We start from the raw sequence: 20,101 nt of genomic DNA, 5'->3' as shown, positions 1-20,101 counted from the left end.
TAAAGGCAGAAATATGTTCAGAAAAATAAACAAGGACAACACTATAGGTATAAACACTTTATAAAAGAAAAGTTTCTAAACATTAAAGTTAGTATCAAAGGAATCAAGAAGATGTGAAATTATTCTTAAATATTGTATGCATTTAAATTTAAGGGATCACAATTAAAAATAAGAAAGAATATGTATCACAAATTATTGGACATTTCAGGCCAGAAGAAACCCTTCAAAGCTATATAAACAAAATAACAGAATTCTCATTCATCTCACAAACCCATTTATCTAAAAGGTTTAAGAGACTAATCAATAAATCCCACTGATAAAAAATATTTTTCAAATGTTCATTTTTTTCATACCATTTTCATTTTTAAAAAACCTCTGTAAAAGCTCAACGTTTTAGATTATAACAGCTTTATAAAAAAACAGTAGTGGTTGAAAAATAGAACTAGTATGTTAACATGCAAACGACTCTTTCCATAGATAGGATTTATGGGGTTTTTTTTAATCATAAGAAATTAATTTAATCTCTTGGTACTACAGGAGAAATTAAACCTTATAATGGTCTTAATATTTACAGGAAGAAATTATCTATAATACCAAATAATAGTATTTTCTTTCCCTTTTTTTCTTTCATAAATGAACCATCTGGTGCAAGCCATAGCATAGCTAAGATCTTTTCCACTGCTTAGTTGAGAAGCTCTTTACCCAACCTTAAATCTGCAAAAAAAAAAAAATGAATTGGCATGAAATTGGCTACCTAGCTGCTAAAACTTCTCTTGCTTCAGTTTCTTCTTTCCCAAGTCTGAGCTCCTTCTAAATGATGAGTGACAAAAATCTTGCCAGATTCTGACTACTTTTCAGATATAACTGAGGAGAGTACTTCACTTCGTAACTCAGGATGACTTATGTCTGTCTCACTTATGGGCTGTGCCAGGATGAAAGTAATTTCATTAGAATGCAGCAGAAAAAAAAGATATTGCTGGGATATAGTAAGGTGCACATGGAACACCAATTCAATATTCTAACAAACCTGAGCAAAATCTGAAAGCAAAGGGGCTCTGATTATCTTGACATGTACTTCTGTATTTCTTGCTCTTTGATATACTGAGAACAAACTGGACTTGAAAGCAAATCAAACTTATTTCAGAGAATGTTTTCCAAATGAATGTTCTCAGGAATACCATGTCAAAACTGAATATGACTTCGGCTATAAGCAATTCTGATGTCCTTCAGGAAGAGTGTAATGATCTGGTTCTTCCACCAGAACCTGGGCCCAGATTATTTGTGGTAGTATGCTATGGGTTCTTGCAGTTTTGCATTCCTTCAATTGGTTGTCTATTACGTGTGTGTGTGTTAATGTTTCATTATGTTTCTACTGATTATATGTTCCCTCAGAGTTGTATGACAATTAGATGACCTACAAAGCCAACTAATAAATAAATAAACCATTGTCAAAATCACTGGATTATTTTGCACCAGATGATATTCTCACATTCTAATCTACTTCATGTAATTGTTGTCAAGGTGAAATTGAATTACACCTTCCAGAACTATTATGAGAAAATATTAACAAAATTAATTCAAAAGAGCTATTTAGAACTACTTAGATTAGTAAGAATCAGTCTGCTCTAAAAATGCATTTTAAATGCTAAAGGAAAACAGCACAAAAGACCTGCACTTGGAGAAAATTTGATCTGTTTGTCTTTCTATTCATCCGTCTACCTAGTGTACCAAAAGTAGGCCCCATAGACAAATTCAGGTCCCATAGGCTGTTATATAAGTTATATAAAATATTCAAATATTTTCTCCTGAATACAACCTTAGTGTTTGACTCCTGACCTTCAAAAATTCTTAAGTACAGTACAGTGTGGTACAGTCGCATTTTCACTTTAAAAAATTGCTATATTGTATTTGACCTATGGGATCTGATTTTTATCTATCTATCTCTGTTATTGTGACCCTTTAAAATTTCACAGAAACTTAAATAGCAGGTTCAAGAAAAGGTTTGGGCATAATGTTCTGTTAATTATCCTGCCTGCCTCATATATCTTTGCAGATATATCTTTGAAAAGAGATGCTCATAATCCACAAATTAAAAATTTATAGACATATATTCTATACACAAATACAAATAAATATCATGTTTTCTTATTTATATATAAGGCAGATAAAACAGAAACAATCCCTCCCTTTCTCCACCCCCTCAAAAAAGATGATAAAATTTAGACCATCTTATGGGACATGGCTGATAACATGTATGAACTTCCATAGAAGTCATTCAACCATTTGAAATGCAGTTACCTCTCAGAGTGCAAACTACCTTCTAAAGAAGTTAAAATAAGTTTTGTGAAATAAGAAAAGGAATGCCCCATCTTTTATTTTCTCTTTATCTGACTGCCTCTATGTTAACCTTAAAAGCAAGACCTTTTATTTCTCTCAATCATTCATTAGAGTTGTTGGTATCCTGAAGCTTGAATTAATAACTTTATACTCCTACTCTGGAAAAAAAGTGTTGGAGTTGCATTCTTACACCTTTTTTTTTTTAAAGTCATATGCCACCAGCAGTTTTTTGTTAACTTTTATCATATGCTTACCCAGAAAACGGTATTAAAGATACAATAGATATAATACAGTTTTAATTTTTATCATGTGAGGATTGCCTTTGATACAGGAGTAAATCAAATACTTCTCTTCTGCTGACTCGGGAGAAGGAACCTTGTTTTGTTTTTTTGCTCACAGCAAAATAGTCCTATTCAAAAATCAGTCAAGCTGGGTACATGCCATCTCAACAATGCTCAAAATGTAACTATTTTTTGTTGTTTCAACCCTGAAACAAAACTATCTGAACAAGCATGTTTTGTTTTGAACTTCAAATGTTTGAGACAACTTGCTTGAAAGCTGTTTCCTCTGACTCAATACTCCAAATGTCAGTATTTGAAATGGTCAGATTTTGTTCTGAAAGCATGGAACACCCACAAGTCTCCTTTGAGCTTGGAAGACCCTAAAAGCTTTGAGCTGAACACATTTTTCATGACTCTATAGAAGAATAAAGGTCTCAATATTCACAAGAGACACAGGTTTCCACCAAAGGTTTCTATTTCTTTTCTTTCTCTAAAAAGAATGTGTCTTTAAGTGATTCTTCCCTTTTCTCATCACAAGTAGGATATGCAGAAGCCATAAGTCTGTTCACTTTTCCTCTTTAAAGTATATGAGCTGTTAAATATATACTTTAATGCCACAATTAAAGAAAAAAAAATGCTGGTGCTAATGTGGTAAAATACACGAGACAAGGGATTTCATTTAAATGTTTCATCTTGACAGGCAATATACTGAATAAGGTGACTACATAATAGAGGAGGGTACGATTCATTCTTGGGAGACAAAAGAAGGGTTTGAATGAAATATAAATATATTGAAATACATACACTGGGAGCAAAAAAAAATCACCTTGTAGAGAAATAGCCAACACAAAACAATGCTTCTTCTCATATATTTCTACCTAAGCTTTTTATGAAGGCTCTGCTCCAAGTATTTATGCAGACTGAGAAATGTTGGATAGTTATTTTGGAGCAGGGGATGCAGTGGCTCAGTGGGTTATAATGATGCTGGAGATGGTCTTTGCTCCAGCAGTTTGAGTCCTAGCGCTGCGTGGCGGGGTGAATATCATGGAAATACTTAGAAAGCCTTTCTTCTTCTAAGAAAATATGTACAAGAAAGTAAATGGTCACTAACAGAAGTTGGATAGCCATCTGTCTGAAATGGTATAGGGTTTCCTGCCTAGGCAGGGGGTTGGACTAGAAGACCTCCAAGGTCCCTTCCAACTCTGCTATTGTATTGTATTGTATTAATTATAATAGTTGATCTCCACTTTGGCCTGCTGTAGCTGTAAAGACTCTACGGTAATATGGAAACAGATGTTTCCTTCCACTTTCACCGGAGAGAGAGGGAGGAAGGGGAGGGGGAGAGAGAGAGAGAGGTGTAAATTACAATTAAAAAGGATTAAATAAAGCAAACATAAATACTGGCAAGCAAAAGTTCCTAAGTGCAAAGATATAGCAAATACAGTGATGTTAAAGGGGAAGAGGGGGGAAGCACTAACCTGCACTGTCAAATTGCAGCAGAAGTTGAAATCTGAAGGAAAATAAATGTAAAGATTAGGAAAGCAAGCAAAGCACATAAGAGTCATGGAAGTTTGGGGCCTTACATATATTAATGTGAAAATCAAGATCACACTTTGGTGCACAAGTACCATATTAAATTTGGAAAGAGAAAGTTACTGAAAAAGAAGCACAACATGGAGACAAAGAGAACAGAAAAAAGATAGGAGAAAGATGATGGGAGATTATGGTTAATGTTCATAGAGAATAATCCTGAAAATAGTACAATTTAATTCATATATAATTGAAAAACACAAAATAATACCTTTAAAGCAGTTAGTTGCTGTCAAGCAAAGTAAGCAAACAAAAATGGCTCAAAAACAGTTAAATAGCATAAGCCTGAATTCAATTATAAGTGAATGGGAATATTTGCATAAGTCAACTGATACAAAGGAGCATAAAAAAGCCACCACTGCATTTTGCCCTTGAGGTAGGTTGTATTGGGGGGGGGGGGGGGGGATGAGAAATTTGCAGTGATGCCATTCAACCCCTGTATATTTGTTTCTTTCAGGTTTGGCTTATTCGAATTATTAACAAAGGTATACAGCAGTGATGGCGAACCTTTTCAGCACCAAGTGCCCAAACAGAACACACACATGTGTCGGAGCACCAGAAACCCGAAGACCAGCTGGCCGGTGCACATGCATGCACTGGCCAGCTGGTTTTCGTATCCGCTGGAGCACCGGAAACCCGAAGACCAGGTGGCCAGGTGGTCTTTGGGTTTCCAGTGCTCTGGTGTGCGTGAAGATCAGCTGGCCAGTGTGCATGAGTGCACCGGAAACCAGAAGAGCAGCTGGTGACAGCACAAGTGCCCATAGAGAGGGCTCTGCGTGCCACCTCTGGCACGTGTGCTATAGGTTTGCTATCACAGGTATATGGGGGGGGGGAGTTCTGATGACACCTATTTGAAGCTGATAAGGGCAGTTGGGGGCATCCCTATTAATGTTAAAGAAGGTTTCTGCAATTCTCGCCTCAATCTGTAGCTCCCATAGCATATTTTCTGCTATCAATGAACTACTCCAAATATCCTGATTTAGGTTTACCTTAAACCACAGTTACTCAATCGCAAATAAACTTTGGTCTGTTTGGCCTTTGGCCTATACCTTTTTCCAACATCTGATTTTGGGGACATTCTCCAACAACTACCATTACTCTTCATTTACAATGATTTAGCAGCTACCAAAATAATCATTGCCTTTTAACAACTAGAAGCAGGTGTGCAGCTGAAATCAAAATTCTTGAATATCAGATTCCTGGGGTTCTTAAAGCCTACAGACTACACCCCTTGGCTAGCAAACAGTCTTGTGTCTGTTTCATACTTTAGTTGGACGAAATGCTGCATCACAGGGTAAAATTTTGTCAACTAAGGTTTCTCAAATGGGCTAACTTTCAGAATGCTGGGATACATTACTCCTGTGGGAATGAAATTTAGTAAATTTTTTGCTGCTTCAGTGCTGTTGCTATTCAGTACCACTGCTCTGCTGCAGCAATCAGCTACAGTCACATGATCCTCGTTTTCAATGTTCCCTGACAACTTTCCACAAGTTTGGAAATCTGAAAGGAACTGATGTGACTGCCAACACTCACTGCCACCTTCCCACTAGCACAGCCCTTGCTCATGGGAAGCTTGCCAAGAGAAAGTCAATGAAGAAATGGGACAACTGTCTTCCACCTGTCCTGTGCACCCCATTGACCTCTAGCCCATTCCTTTGCTTCCTCCCCAACCTAGCAGCAGCCACTGCCTACTTGAAAGGGCAAGGAAGGAGTGGGAGGAAGGAGAGGAAGGGAGCAAGGGAAACAAGGAAAAAAATAGAGAGGGAGGGAGGGAAGGAGGAAGGAAGGAAGATTTATAAGGTCATTGCCAGCTTCCCCTAACGGAAATCAATAGGGTAAATGACAGAAAATCAGTAGTCACTCCCGCTCTCACTGGGGTTTTTTTTTGCCCACCCATATTATTCTATGTCTCTCTGTTCAAGTAAGAAGTATCTCTGAAACAATGGCCCAATGGGTCACTGCTTGTCTACTGAAAACTATAGTTGATCTTTTCTGGGCTTTGAGGGAAGCCAGAACAGGGCCTGACTTGAGGAAGAGACCAAAATGTCTATCAGATTACCTGTAAATTGCTCTGCACATTATTGAGATCCAGGGTATTTGAAACACAGGACTCGGGAACAATTGTTCACTTGAAGCACATATCACATCAAGTTGCCTCCAGTTAGATATTTTAACTAATTTTATGTTAATCTAGTGATGAACAGCAGTTTATTCATTATTAAGAAACTAATTGTTCATTATTATCTATCTATCAATAAGTTACTGAAACTCCAATCTGTAGACATCAAAACGAGGACTAGATAGATTAAGCACAGACCAGGGTTTTCTGACCTTATTCCATCCAAAAATGATAGCTCTGAATTTCTATTTTCATTGAACATCTAGAAGGAAGAAGGTGCTTCTTGTCTGCTCTATTATAGTTTGCATTCGTTTTATTCTTGTGTTTGCAATTTTCAATAAAATTATATTTTCAAAAATAGAAGAAAGAAAATAAGTGGACAAAAGTCTGTTTTACAAAAGCACATTCCTGCAAAAAATCAACTTGAACTAGATAATTCTAGTTCCATTTTCCAATCTGAATGAGCCTTAGTACAATTAAATGAAATGACATTTTTTATTGTAAAGAATTAAATAGCCCTAGTATGTTAGCATTATATTATACCACTTTTTATCAAAAGCACTCTTTCTAACCCCTATTAAAGACATTGAAAATCCAGTGTAGAAAATTTATCTACATAATATATTATTTCTTTTTGGATATCCAATATTATATAGGGGTGAGTTAAGATTATTTAAATGAATTAATTATGAGATATAAGAAAAAGTGTAATTAAATTTCTTTATACCACTATCATTCACTATACACTGTCTATCTTCACCACCATCCTTATTTCTACCATATCAAAGACTGAATTATATGCTGCCTTTTGTTCTTTGAACTTATTTTCCTCCCTATTTTTGTTTTGTTTGTTTTTTAGTCTTTCTTGTCTTATATTGCATTTGCAATTTAATTATATTGCATTTGCAATTTAATTATATTGCATTTGCAATTTAATCCTGATTCATTTGTTATCTATGCCCAAACCACGAATGTGCTTTTATACTTGCCATTTGTTTTTGAATTTTATTCATATTCATTCAATATTCATTCTTTCTCAACCCTCTCTCTACATTTTATTATAAACACTTAAATATTTCTATTCCTACTACATTATACCAGTGCTTATAGTAGTCTTTTGAAAGGTCCAATCACTTTTTCTGTACTCTCCTATCTCATTCCCACCCATTCATTCATGTAATCTAACAGAATAATTTTTCACTAAATTTTGCCAAATTGCATCCATTCAGAATGTTGCACATTTTCTCCAAACTCATCACTTTTCTTCCATTCACTGGAAGGTAACATGTATCAGTTTGTTGATTCCCACTTTCACACATATGTATAACTTGTATGCCAGTCATGTGACATATAATTTAGCCCTTTTACTCACAATTTGCACTTTTACTTCCCAGCATGGATTCATCAGCTCCTATTACACCTTAATTCAAGTTGCCTTTTTCATATGGCATAGTTATTACCATGGTTTTAGTTATTTTGTACAACACAAGGTGTTCTATATAATGCTATATGCTCTTCCATAAAAGATTATAGTAGAATATTTTTCCCAACTACCCTATGGGATAGGAGGACTGGAACTTTGGTTTCCTGGTTCCTAGTGCAGCACATTAAACTACTACACAAGGCAGATTACAGTACAGTACAGATGTCACAAAGTCATCCCATGTCCTTCCATGGCTGAGAGTGGATGAACCTGGCCTCTATAATCCTAGCACAACAGCTTTATTACTACACCACATTGACTCTTTTGAAGTTGAATTTCTGGTTGCTGCTTTTTGAGTTAGCAAGCCTCCTCTGAGGAAGCCATTGAAAATTCTCACTTTCAAAATTAACTTACTAAAACTTTAACTGGCCCAACCAATCTTGTCAATCTTGACATGGCCTCTACAGAGTTGAATTAAAAATATATCAGCTACCCTTAGACTGAATTTATGTCTGATTCCAGTGCCTACTTTTCTCTAAATTGTTGCACCATTTTTTCCCCAACATTGGAATTTCATGTCGTGTTCACACAATGTCTGAGAGATATCCATATCCCTGCCCTCAGCTCAGAATTATTCCCTTGGTGTCACAAAGTTGCTTCAAGGGATCCAAGGAGATGCACCTAGAACCATTATTCCCAAATTTACTTCTTCCATCAACTAAGTCAGTGTAATCTTTTTTTTTAATGAAGAAAAAACCTCTGTTATTGCCTGCACAGAATAAGAAAAACAAATGGAAATAATATTAAAAGGCAAGGACATTGAAATCAAGAAACTCCCTTCCTATGACCAAATGCAAACTTATATTGTTCAAGCAGTTCTAACAGTTAATTATTCAGCATCAAGTTTCCCCACCTCAAATTTCTGGGCTTCAGAAATCACCAAACAAATTCTCTGAAGAAGTACAGATAGTCCTTGACTTGCGACCACAACTGAGCTCAAAGTTTCTGTTGCTAAGTAAAAGAGTTGTTAAGTGAATTTTGTCCCCATTTTATGATCTTTCTTGCCACAGTTGTTAAGTGAATCATTGCAGTTAATGATTCAGTTACTGCAGTTACTAGCACAGTTCTTAAGTGAAACTTGCTTCCCCATTGGCTTTGCTTGTCAGAAGGTCACAAAAGGAGATCACATGCCCCAGAACACTGCAATTGCCATAAATACGAGTCAGTTGCCAAGCGTCCAAATTTTGATAACGTGACATGGGAATGCTGTAATGGTCGTTAGTGTGAAAAACAGTCATAAGTCACTTTTTTCAGTGTCATAATTTTGAACAGTCACCAAATGAAGGGTGCTAAGTTGAGGACTACTGTAATGTCAGCAAGGTCAGACTACAGTTATCACATTTATCAGGCATTAAAAGTATCAATTAAAATCTCAAGTTTTTCACATTTTATTGTCAAGCATGAAAACACCCTAAACTGAGGAGTCTGATCTGCTGCTTTCTATCTTTGTTTTTCTCAGGATTCATTGTCAGCAGAAATACAACAATAGAGATGGCCCAATGGATTTCTTTTCATCGCTCTATCTTACCCAAGGTGACGTGAAAAAAGGAAAACTGAATAGAGTAGAGTAGAAAGATATGGAGGAAGAAGTGCAATACAAAGCAGGAAAGAGACAAAAAAGAACTACATGAATACTAAAATATGTATAGTTGCAGTTATATCCATAAGCTTCCAGTTCTATCGTGCTACATGGGGGATGCACAAATGTAAATTTCCCTTCTCATATAACATAAAGCCAGAAAACTGAAAATTTTGAAATTGATCAACCAAAAATACTTTCCTAATATAGAGCAGAAATGAAAAAGATACAATGGATTTTCTAAAAAAACAACATCCCAAGGAGTTGTTTCAGAAATGTAAATTCATTAATTTGAATCAGTTTCAGAAAAACTGTGTAAGTTCTAGGTATGTAAGAAAAGTTATTTTAAAAGGAAATGTGAATTAACATTTTAAGTAATAAACATGAACTTATATCTTGATTTTACGTTTTATCACCCATCTATAAGGTTTCTTTGCCTTACTAAATTTCGTCCTAATTTCAGACGTAGGAGAACAAATCCATTCTTACTCTCCACATCTTAGAGATGACCTTGAGGTTTTTAAATGTATCATTTGGTATATAATATCCTAATTCTATCCTAGATAAGATGAACTGCACATGTATCTAATAAATAAATATGTATCTGAACAGTCACATGACTGTATCTCAACGAAACAGACCAAGATGTTTTGTCCCAACAAACAGTTCCTTTGCTCTTCTTTTTATAGCACACAAACATAATGGATTTATCAATTAAGTTTTTATTTACTCAAAAAAATAAATATGATCTGTAGCATAAATCAGAATCATAAACAGATTGCAAACTATGAAATATAACAGATAAAAAAAGAAATTATGACTGAAGATTTCTTAGTTTAACAATAATCCCCAAAGATTGGTTTTGAGCCAGCAACTATTTCATTCATATCTCAGTTTTTGTCTTAGGTCCTAAGCCAAGATTATGCTCTGCAAATAATTGTCTGAAGATCCCTACCCCAATTTAATATAACTTTTTACACAAATTAAATAAAGTGAAGGAAATGAAGACATCTTAACTGGTCTTTTGTTAAAAAGAACATTTTTTTAAAAAAAGCTAAGTATTTTAACATAAAGTTTATTATATTCACTCATGTAAGCAATAAAATATAAAAACAGAAAGAAGTACAAATACTTACTAGATGAACGTAAGGTATGAAATATCCAAATAAAGCAGCTGGAATCCCCAGTGCCCAGATTCTATAACTCAGAATTTTGAAAATGGAAAAATTGCACACTTCTTTAGCTGGAGGTAATTTGAACTTCTTCCCTTTTTCACTTTGTTTGGCATTGGGCACGACAGGTTTGTAAGTAAAGCCAGCCAGGAAGAGAATAAATAAAAAAATGCATAGGATTTGAAAAGTCCCATAGAGGCCAACAGAATTGATCAGTTTATCTAAAAGAAAGGGCAGTGTTATAGTAAACAAACTACTCCCGGCAGTAACAATGCCATTCACTAGTCCCAGGCGCTTCTTGAAATAATGTCCCAAAATCACCAGGGATGGCTGATAGCTAAATGAGCAGCCACAGCCAAACAAGATTCCATAAGTGAAATACAGCGGTCCAAGTGACCTACAACAAATAGAAAACAGTGTTAACTGTGATCTTTGGCATATTTCCTTTTTTAATTTTTCAATTTTGTTTTATATTTACATTTGGATATTGTTAGGAAATCAAAAATAATTTAGTACTTATGATGCTGGCTCTATTCTAAAATATTGTATCTAAAAGACTATGTTTCTATAATGTTTACATGAGCCGACTTTTATCCCAAAAATGTAATTTTGCATAGTTCAAACCAATATTAATTATACATTAAATATATTTTTGACACTATGTTTTTCCCATGGTTTGCATAATAAAGACAAATATTTCTTGTGATATGGAAATTATAATTCTATTATAGCCTAAAATTACATATAACCTTTTCTACAGTTATATCACATTGTTGATTCATATTCAGATTCTATTCCCATCATATACGTGATCATTTGGCTCCTATTTCCTAAAAGAACAGTAATAAGGTGTATGCTACATTTTATTTTGTTATTTTCATCCAATTCTTCTCATTTATGAAGATTAAATCAAACTGAATTTTATTTTTGTCTTTCATATTCACAGTCTCCAAATTTTTGATTGCATTTTTATATTTTGTAAAACAAATGAGCATCTTCAATTATTTATAAATTATATCCATGTAATACTATCATAATATATTATGCACATTATAAAATATACACCTAAAATACATATTTTAAAAGAATGAGATAAATATAGATATTTTATTTTTTTCTTGCACTCCAATGGGATCATCTTGTGCATAACCCGTTTTTGAGACCAGTATTCTAGCTGTGCCAGTAAATCTGTATCATTTGTAAATTTGATAAATGTACTGTTTATCTCTTCTGTGGGCATATAAAAAAGCATCTTCTGAAACATTCATTAGTTTATGGGAAGTGTCAAGGGAAGCTTAACAGCATGATTGAAATGCATGAATAGAAACCATTTCCAGCTACTGGAACTGGTAAATGAGGCTGAAAGCAAAACCACACAGCCACTGCACTTCCAGAAGTGATTAACTAAATAGATAAAGAGAAAATATCTCTACTAAACATTCAGACGGAATGTAAAGTGCTACTATATGCATGCTTAATGATGCAGGGATGTATAATAGAATTTTTCCCAATACTGTACACCATTTTAAAACTCTATGCCATTTTACAAAGTACTTTGATCTTTTCAAATTTGAAAAAGAAGATCTGAATGATTTTGTCTTGAACGAATGGTGTAGACACATATGCAGGTAACCTTGAAGAAGGAATGCCAGGGCAGTTACATAAGCATTCACTTAGTCCTAAAAGAGAAGAAAGTGTGACAAAGAAACTCAAGATTGTCTGGCTTTGATTTGCTTAAGTATAAGGTTCAGAGGAGAAAGAGAGACACTGTTGTGCTTTCAAGATTCTGTTCCTATACACTATAACCAGTGGTGAAGTACAAATGTTTAACAACCGGTTCTCTACTCTAATGACTGGCTGGCTTGGGGATGCTGCAATGGTCATAAGTGTGGAAAACGGTCATAAGTCACTTTTTTCAGTGCCCTTGTAACTTTGAATGGTCACTAAATGAACTGTTGTAAGACATTACCTGTACAAAAATACAAAAAGCTTCTTTGCTTGCAAAAAGCTGCCCTAAATACCAGACATTAGATTAGAAATGGGGAATACACATCGAAGATCAATGAGCTACAGCTGTCATGGAAGACTAAACCATTCTATCTGAATACCTTCTTTTTCCTCAGCAATACCTGCACCTGGGGTTACAAATCAGGCAGGTTGACAAGAGCACATTGAGGAATTAAAATAGTTAAAATACAAGGATAACTATCAGCAGCCAAGTTACCCTCGCTCATAAAGTGAAACCCTTTAGCAGAGAGGTCATTTAAGCTCTCCAGAAAGTGGGTGGGCATATTTGGGCTACAAAATGCCAAGATAAAGAGACAAATTAACATCTTGAGCTAGGGCTAATCCATTCTGCCTCTGTTCAGACCTTGCTGCAGGGAATTTTTGCCTATGAATAAAGCTATCTATGTCTTTATCTCTTAAGTGCTGACATCTTTTGTGGCTATTAAGGAAGATGGGGGTTGCTTTCTCCTTCTAATCATGTGCCTTGCCCACTCCGAAGCAATGTAAGAGACTCCTGTCCCAAAAGTGCTTTTTCAAGAGGCAACTGGACTTTCTGGAAACCAAGAAAGTCCAGTTGCCTCTTGAACAAAGTACCTTTGGGACAACCATGACCTGGATGACTGAAGAATCCACATAGACAAGAGACTCCTATGCTTGGTGAACTGACAAAGCACAGTTTCCCACCCAGGAGAAGCAATCCTTAGATTTGCACCACTTAAAGATACCAGCTGGTCTCACTCATCTCACAAGATAACCTTAGGTAATTATCCAGATTTAAGGAAAGATCTCATGCCCCCAGAAAGGCAGTAAAAAAATCAGAAAGGATGCCAAGCTTGCATCCTGTCTCTTAGCCATTTCTTCTATGGCTATGCTAACCCTTCTGTAAATAGGCGTTCCAGCCGTGTTGGAAGTATACTCCAAAAAGCTTAAAACAATCCTTCAACATTCTTTAAGAAAGTCAAGCCCCAGGAATAAAAGTACCAAAAAAGCTCTGGGGGGTAGAGGGGACGGACTCCAGAGAATCTCAGTCTACAGACAGAAAGTCTGGCGTAAGGCTTACAATGTAATAAGCTTAACCCAGAGGCAGTTTCTGAAAACACTTAAAGCAGCAAGGCAATTAAGATAAGGATTGGGCTAGAAATACAGGCATACCAGAATATTTCCTTCCTGCCTCCCTTGCAGGATTAGCCTTGTAAAGTGGGAAAGGATTTCTTCCAACAACCGGTTCTCCGAACTGCTCAGAAAATTAACATCCGGTTCAGAAGAACTGGTGTGAACTGGTAGCAGCCTACCTCTGACCTCAACCATAAAACAGAGTTCCTGTGATCTGGGTGGAATCTGTTTACCTCAAAGCATTGACAAATAGGCAGAAAGAGTTCATAGCTCAAGAGCAGTCTATGCAAAATCTCACTATTTTCTTGAATATACAATAATCCCTGGGGTGTTTTCTCACTTTTAATACAAAAATAACATAGAGCAATATGAGGAAAAGTTCATTTACACAAACTCCAGAAATGGCTGCTTAAATCATGCCTGATGACAGAATAGATCATGATCTTAAGAGGGTGCTGTTGGATTCTAAAGTGCTAGGATAATACTTTAAATATGACGTAATTTTAGTGTTTTGACTAAAACTATGTCATAATTAAAGTATTATCCGAGCACTTTAGAATCCAACAGCACATTTAAGATTTGTTCCGTCATAAAGCATGATTTAAGATCAAGATTATGATCCAATGATAGGAAGTTGGGAGGTTGGGCAGAAAATGACCGTTGGCTTATCTGAATGGTCATTTTCTAGGTGCTGAGGGAGTGTCCAAGCACGGGATTAACTTCAGCTTGCTGCCCAAGGACTGAGTTCAAAGTTTGTGTAGCCATGCCTCTTGCTCCCCTCAGAAGCTCAGTTTAAAAAACGAAGAATAAGTCCCAAAAGGAAGATACATATAGCAATGTTCTATGCCCACGAAGTTGGTACACACACACCCGTGGGCGACCCCTGGGTGGGATTGGACACTCCCGCAGCGCCTAGAGAATGACCATTCAGGTAAGCCAATGGTCATTCTCCTAGGCGCTGCTTGGAGTGTCCAAGCATGGGACATACCCAAGCTATGTAGTCCTAAGGTGAGAAGAAGAACTGTTCAGGCCCACAGTTGAGAAGGCCGACCAAGTTGCCTCGTAGATCCTGACAGTGGATGGGCGCCTGGATGCCTGGATGGTGCGGATGACCTTGTCAGAAAATCTGCTGAATCTCAGGAGGTCCCCCTCAAGTGCCAAACGGCTAGTTGCAGCCACTGGGGTTCCGGATGTTGAATGCCCCCTTGGCTGAGGGAGATCTGCTCCTGAGGTATATATGCTCCAGTGCTGAGTCGCTGACAAGGTCGGCGAACCAGGACCTTCTTAGCCAATGTGGAGCCACGAGCAACACTTCCACTCCCTCTGTCAGAATTTTCCTGATCACCAGTGAAATCAATGGAAGAGGTGGAAAGGCGTACAAGAGGCCAGGAGGCCAGCGACACCATAGGGTGTCCGTCCCTTCTGCGCCGGGGCACTGGAACCTGGTGAAGTACCAGGGGAGGTGAGTGTTGGCCAGAGTGGCGAACAGGTCGAACTTCAGGAGGCTGAAACTCTGCAACAGTTGACAGAACAGCGATGGATGGAGACGCCACTCCGAGTTGTTGATGGTAGTTCTGCTCAACCAGTCCGCGGCCACATTGTCCTCCCCAGAGATGTGGTCTGCCTGCAGCGATGCCAGGTGACGCTCCGCCCATTGGCCCAGTGCCTCCGCTTCTGTCATCAGGGCCAGAGATCAAGTGCCACCCTGGTGGTTTATGTATGCCTTTGTAGCAATGTTGTCAGTCAGAATTAGAACATCGCGGCCCCTCATGTGATGGTGAAAATGACTCAGGGCAAGCCTGGTAGCCCGGAGCTCCAGCCAATTTATGTTGTGGGCGAGCTCCACCTGAGACGACCTGCCGTGAATAATGTGCGTCTGGAGATGAGCACCCCAACCGTATAGTCTGGTGTCCGTTATTATGACCAGGCACTCCGGTTCCTTGAAGGAGCATCCTCATTGCAGGCCCTCCAACTGCCACCACCTGAAAGAGCGAACCGCCCTTGGAGGGAGACGTACCACTCTCCTGGAGTTGCTGGCCTTGCCTCTCTGGATCGGTAGGAGGAACCACTGGAGTTCCCGTGCATGCAGACGCGCCCAAGGCACCACCGAAATGCATGACACTAGTTTCCCCAGCAACTGGGAGAGGGAGACAATAGACGCTGACCTTGTCGCACGGATGCTTCTTACTAGTGATCTGTTGTTGTCCACCCGCTCCCGCATGAGAAAGACTTTGCAGTTCCTGGAGTTGATCACCGTGCCGAGATGCTGGATTCTGCAGGTTGGAGTCAGGTGGCTCTTGTCGAGATTGACTGAGAACCCATGGCGTTGGAGAACGTGGATGGTGATGTCGAGATCCCTTTGGGCTTGCCCCCAGGATGACGAGTGGATGAGAAAGTCATCCAGGTAGCATTCTAGTCTTACTGGGAGAGATCGGAGATGCGCTGCGATGGTGGCTAGAAGCTTGGTAAATGTCCTTGAGGCCGACGAGAGGCTGAAGGGGAGGGCCCTGTACTGGAAATGCTGGCTGGCAAACTGGAACCTCAGGAACTTGCGGTGCGCTGGAAGAATTGGAACGTGCAGGTATGCCTCCTTCAGGTCGATGGAAGTTAGGAGGTCACCCTGCCTGATGCAGCCCAGAATGGTCTGAACTGACTGCATCTTAAAGCGCTTGTACGCCAGATGGATGTTGAGTTTCTTGAGGTCTAGTATTGCCCTTACTCCTCCTGAAGATTTGGGGACCAGGAAAAGGATGGAGTAGAACCCCCTGCCCTCCTGGTCCCTGGGGATCCTCTCTATGACTGCTATCTCCAGCAAATGTCCTATCTCCGCCCACAACAGTTGGTGCTTGTGGGCAGATTTGGGAATGGAAAACGGGCAAAGATACGTGGGAGAAACGAGAGGAATTCCAGGGTCAACCCGTGATGGACAGTATTCAGAATCCAAGCGTCCGTCGTGGTCTCCTCCCATTGTGCGGTGTAAAGTTAGAGATGACCGCCTATGGAGCGGGATGGTGACGGTCACTTCGACTTCCGAAAGGAGTGGTTGCAATACCCCCCTTGGAAGGACCTGCAGTTGCCCTGCTGCCTGTTCTTGTCCCCATAGGAAGACCTGTCTTGGGAATGATCCTGAGATTGGGAGTAAGATCGGTTAAATCCCCCAGAAGAGGTTGAAGGGTCTGCATTCCAAAAGGGCTGCCTACGAAAGGACTGACCCTTGTGGTCCGTTTTTTTGGTCACCGCTGGTAAGATCTTACGTTTATCCTTGGATTCAATTAAGACCGAATCCAAGGCCTCCCCAAAAAGTTTTCCCACTTTAAAGGGAGTAGAAGCGAGCTTCCACTTCGCCTTCATGTCCGCCTGCCAGTGGTGAAGCCACAGCAGTCGGTGCGAGATCACATTGGAGGCGAGGGCTTTTGTGGCATTAAGTGAGGTCATCGGAAGAATACTTGACAGCCGCTATGAATACTCGACAGCCGCCTATGCCAGTAGGCTGGACAACAGTTTGTGGAGCCAAAACAGCACTGCCCTGCTAAAGTAGGAAGAAGAAGAGATGCCCTCATGGCCCATGCAATGGCCAGGTGAGTTTTATGAGAGGCCTTCTCCACCCTCTTGTCCTCAGCCTTTAGGCCTTCCACCAAGTCGGCTGGAAGCACTGAATTAGAAGTTAGAGATATAATGGGGTCATCTACCTGGGGAAGTTTCAAGAGATCCTCGAGGCTACTTTCCATGGTGTACAGCTTCTCATCTACCCCACTGGGATTAGCCATAGAACCCAGCTGGGCCCATTGGCGCTGGATAGCATCCAGGAACAGCTGGGGGGGCTGGAACCAGATCCTGAGGAGGAGACGTCTCCTTGAAGAGCCCCGCACCTGGGGTTCAATGGTATCCTTAGTGCCCTGATCAGTGGAGGATTTATCTGCCTGAACTGGGAGACCCATTTGGGTGGTGGAGGCCCTGGCCTTGGTAAGGATAGCCCTAAACATAGAAGGCTTGAATAAGCCTAAGAAGGCAGGCGTGTCAGGGAGAGGATTTTCGTCCTCTGAAAGATCCAGAGTGTCCTGCTCAACCTCCTCCCCCTCGGACATCTCAGTGACCCCCAAAGGAGCCAGAGAGGCTTCTCTAGCTGGTGGATCCCGAGACCTAGTAGCATGGGCCCTGCTAGGGTTTGCAGTCTGGATGGGTAATTTTAATCCTAACTGCTGGATGCCATCTGCAATCCCCTGGGAAATAATGCGTGCGACTACATCCTGCATTTCCTTGGACAGCGGAGGTTCCTGATCCTTAGGAGGGCTTGAGCCAGCCTCAGATGGAGGCAGGGATTCCTCCTCCATGATGGAGCATATGTCATTCAGGGATTCCTCAGCCAGGGAAGGACAAGGACACCCAAGAGATGCCCTAGAGGGATTGGGCAAAAAGCAAAATCTTCATCATCTGCCAGGGAAGGGGACCCCTCTCGCTGTGGAGTGGGAAGGGTAGGACCTGCCCCATCTTCCCTGGGCAGAGAGGGAGCTACTGCCTGTCTTTGGGCTGATTGAGCCCTTTGAAATTATTTTTCAAGGGCCTTTTGACGCCTCTCAGCCATCTTCTCAGCAGCTTTGGACAACTTTTTGAGCTTGGGATGCTTCCCCTTGGATAGGCACCCAGCCCCTTCACCTTTAGCAGCAGGATTGAGCCTGCTGCACTTACTAGCGGTGGGGCCTGTCTGGGAAGTCACTTCAGCCTCCACGATGCTGGCCATGATGTGAGGCACAGATGCAGGGCTGGCTGTAAGAGCTGGCACGAAGAACGAAGCTTCAGGGCCAAGATAGTACTGCCGTGAAGAGAAGGACCTCTAGACGTTGCTAATGTCCCAGCGAGAGGCAGAGATACGACAAAATGGTGCCGGTCAGATTTGTCCAAGGCGCTCGCAGATCCGCGCTATGTCTAAATACCAGGGAATGGCCAGGCAATAGCCAAAATCCCTGTGGCCGCTTGATGAGAGTCCAGGGGAGGGGGAGGCCTGTCTGGAGACCCGGAATGAGGCCAGCTGATTAAGACCCCTCCCAGCGGCGATCTGCAGATGAAACAGGCTGCAGCAGCTTGAAACGCCTCAGAAATAAAGCACACCAATTTTTTCTGTCTTCAAAATGGTCACCGCGCGCCTGGAGAGGCACCAGGGAAACCTGTCAGATATTCCGAAGACTCATTAGAGTGTCCAGCTAACTAACAGTCCTCTGACAGCTTTTAGGGGGACCCTGACTGCCTACCTGTCCCCAAGAGCTTGCCAGCAGCCGCTAAACGATCCTCCCACAGTGTTGCTGCAATCGCAGCACGCAAAAGCTAGCCATGCTCCAGGCAGCCTGTTTCGTGCGTCGGATGGTACTTTGGATGGATTGGAAGCCAAAAACAACGAAGAAGCTAAAGAAAAACTAACCTAACTGAACACAAAAAATAATAAAGGCTACACTACACTGACTTGGAGAGTCCAACCAGTTGGTTAAGGACTGGAACTCCCCCAAAAACATCCTTTTAGGGCGACTGAGTTTTTTAAACTGAGCCTCTGAGGGCAGCAAGAGGCATAGCTACACAAACTTTGAACTCAGTCCTTGGGCAGCAAGCTGAAGTTAACCCCGTGCTTGTTCACTCCAAGCAGCGCCTAGGAGAAAATATTAGAGTTGTCAAGGGAGTGCCCCAAATATACTGCCAGAGGCCAACTGCATTTTGAAAAGTCAGTAAAATTTAGTATTCTTACCGTACAAAGGAGCTTGAAAGGAGCCCAACGAAAGCCACAGCTGCTCCTACTACAGCTACTTTTCGACAACCAAACAAGTTGGTAAATACACTGACAATGGGAGAACAGAAGAAAATCATCCCCATCGATAAAGAATTCACCAATGCTACAGGAAAGATTAAAAATTAGAATTGATTTAGCATGGCAGGTTTGATAATATGCAGTGTAATATTTATTCCAGTTTTCAGGTAGCGTGAAACAAAATATGGCAAACGAATAATAATTTGTATTTTAAAAAGCTCAAGTGGACTTGAAATTTAACATTTTAAAAGATAGGAACTTGTATAGACATGTTTTCTATAAATTTGCAAACACTTATAAAGCTATATTATAAATATATATTGAAAACCACCCTGAGGGTTGGAAGTGGGAGATATATAGATTATTGTATGTGCATAAAAAAATATACAGATAAACCATTATTTGAAAGATTGTTTGTTTTCCATTTTTTTAAAATGAGATTTTGACATGACAAAATAATTTCTTGAGACTAGAAATGGATATTATATGATTTCCTACTTACACAAAGACTGATACTGCAGAGTTTGGAAAGATCCTTTATCGATTACAACAACCTGAATAGCTTTTCTGTCCATATGTCAATAAGCATTGTACTTCTCAGAGACTCTTCTGGAAGATGATTTAGAAAA

General features: G+C 39.8%; 1 protein-coding gene across 1 annotated transcript in view; it reads right to left on the bottom strand.

Moving 5' to 3' along the window:
- SLC16A10 (solute carrier family 16 member 10) overlaps positions 1–20,101 on the bottom strand; it is a 61,713-nt gene that overhangs the window by 16,242 nt on the left and 25,370 nt on the right. The window contains exons 2-3 of the mRNA XM_081941500.1: positions 19,413–19,557; positions 10,526–10,958 (exon numbers count right to left, since the gene is read on the bottom strand). Of these exons, the coding sequence (XP_081797626.1) occupies positions 10,526–10,958; positions 19,413–19,557 (578 nt within the window). The remainder of the gene's footprint in view (positions 1–10,525; positions 10,959–19,412; positions 19,558–20,101) is intronic.

The sequence above is a fragment of the Natrix helvetica genome (genome assembly GCF_964273705.1).
Source record: "Natrix helvetica genome assembly, chromosome: 2".
NCBI lineage: Eukaryota > Metazoa > Chordata > Lepidosauria > Squamata > Natricidae > Natrix > Natrix helvetica.
Note: the sequence above shows the minus strand (reverse complement) of the source record. Positions and strands in the feature narration are given on the sequence as shown.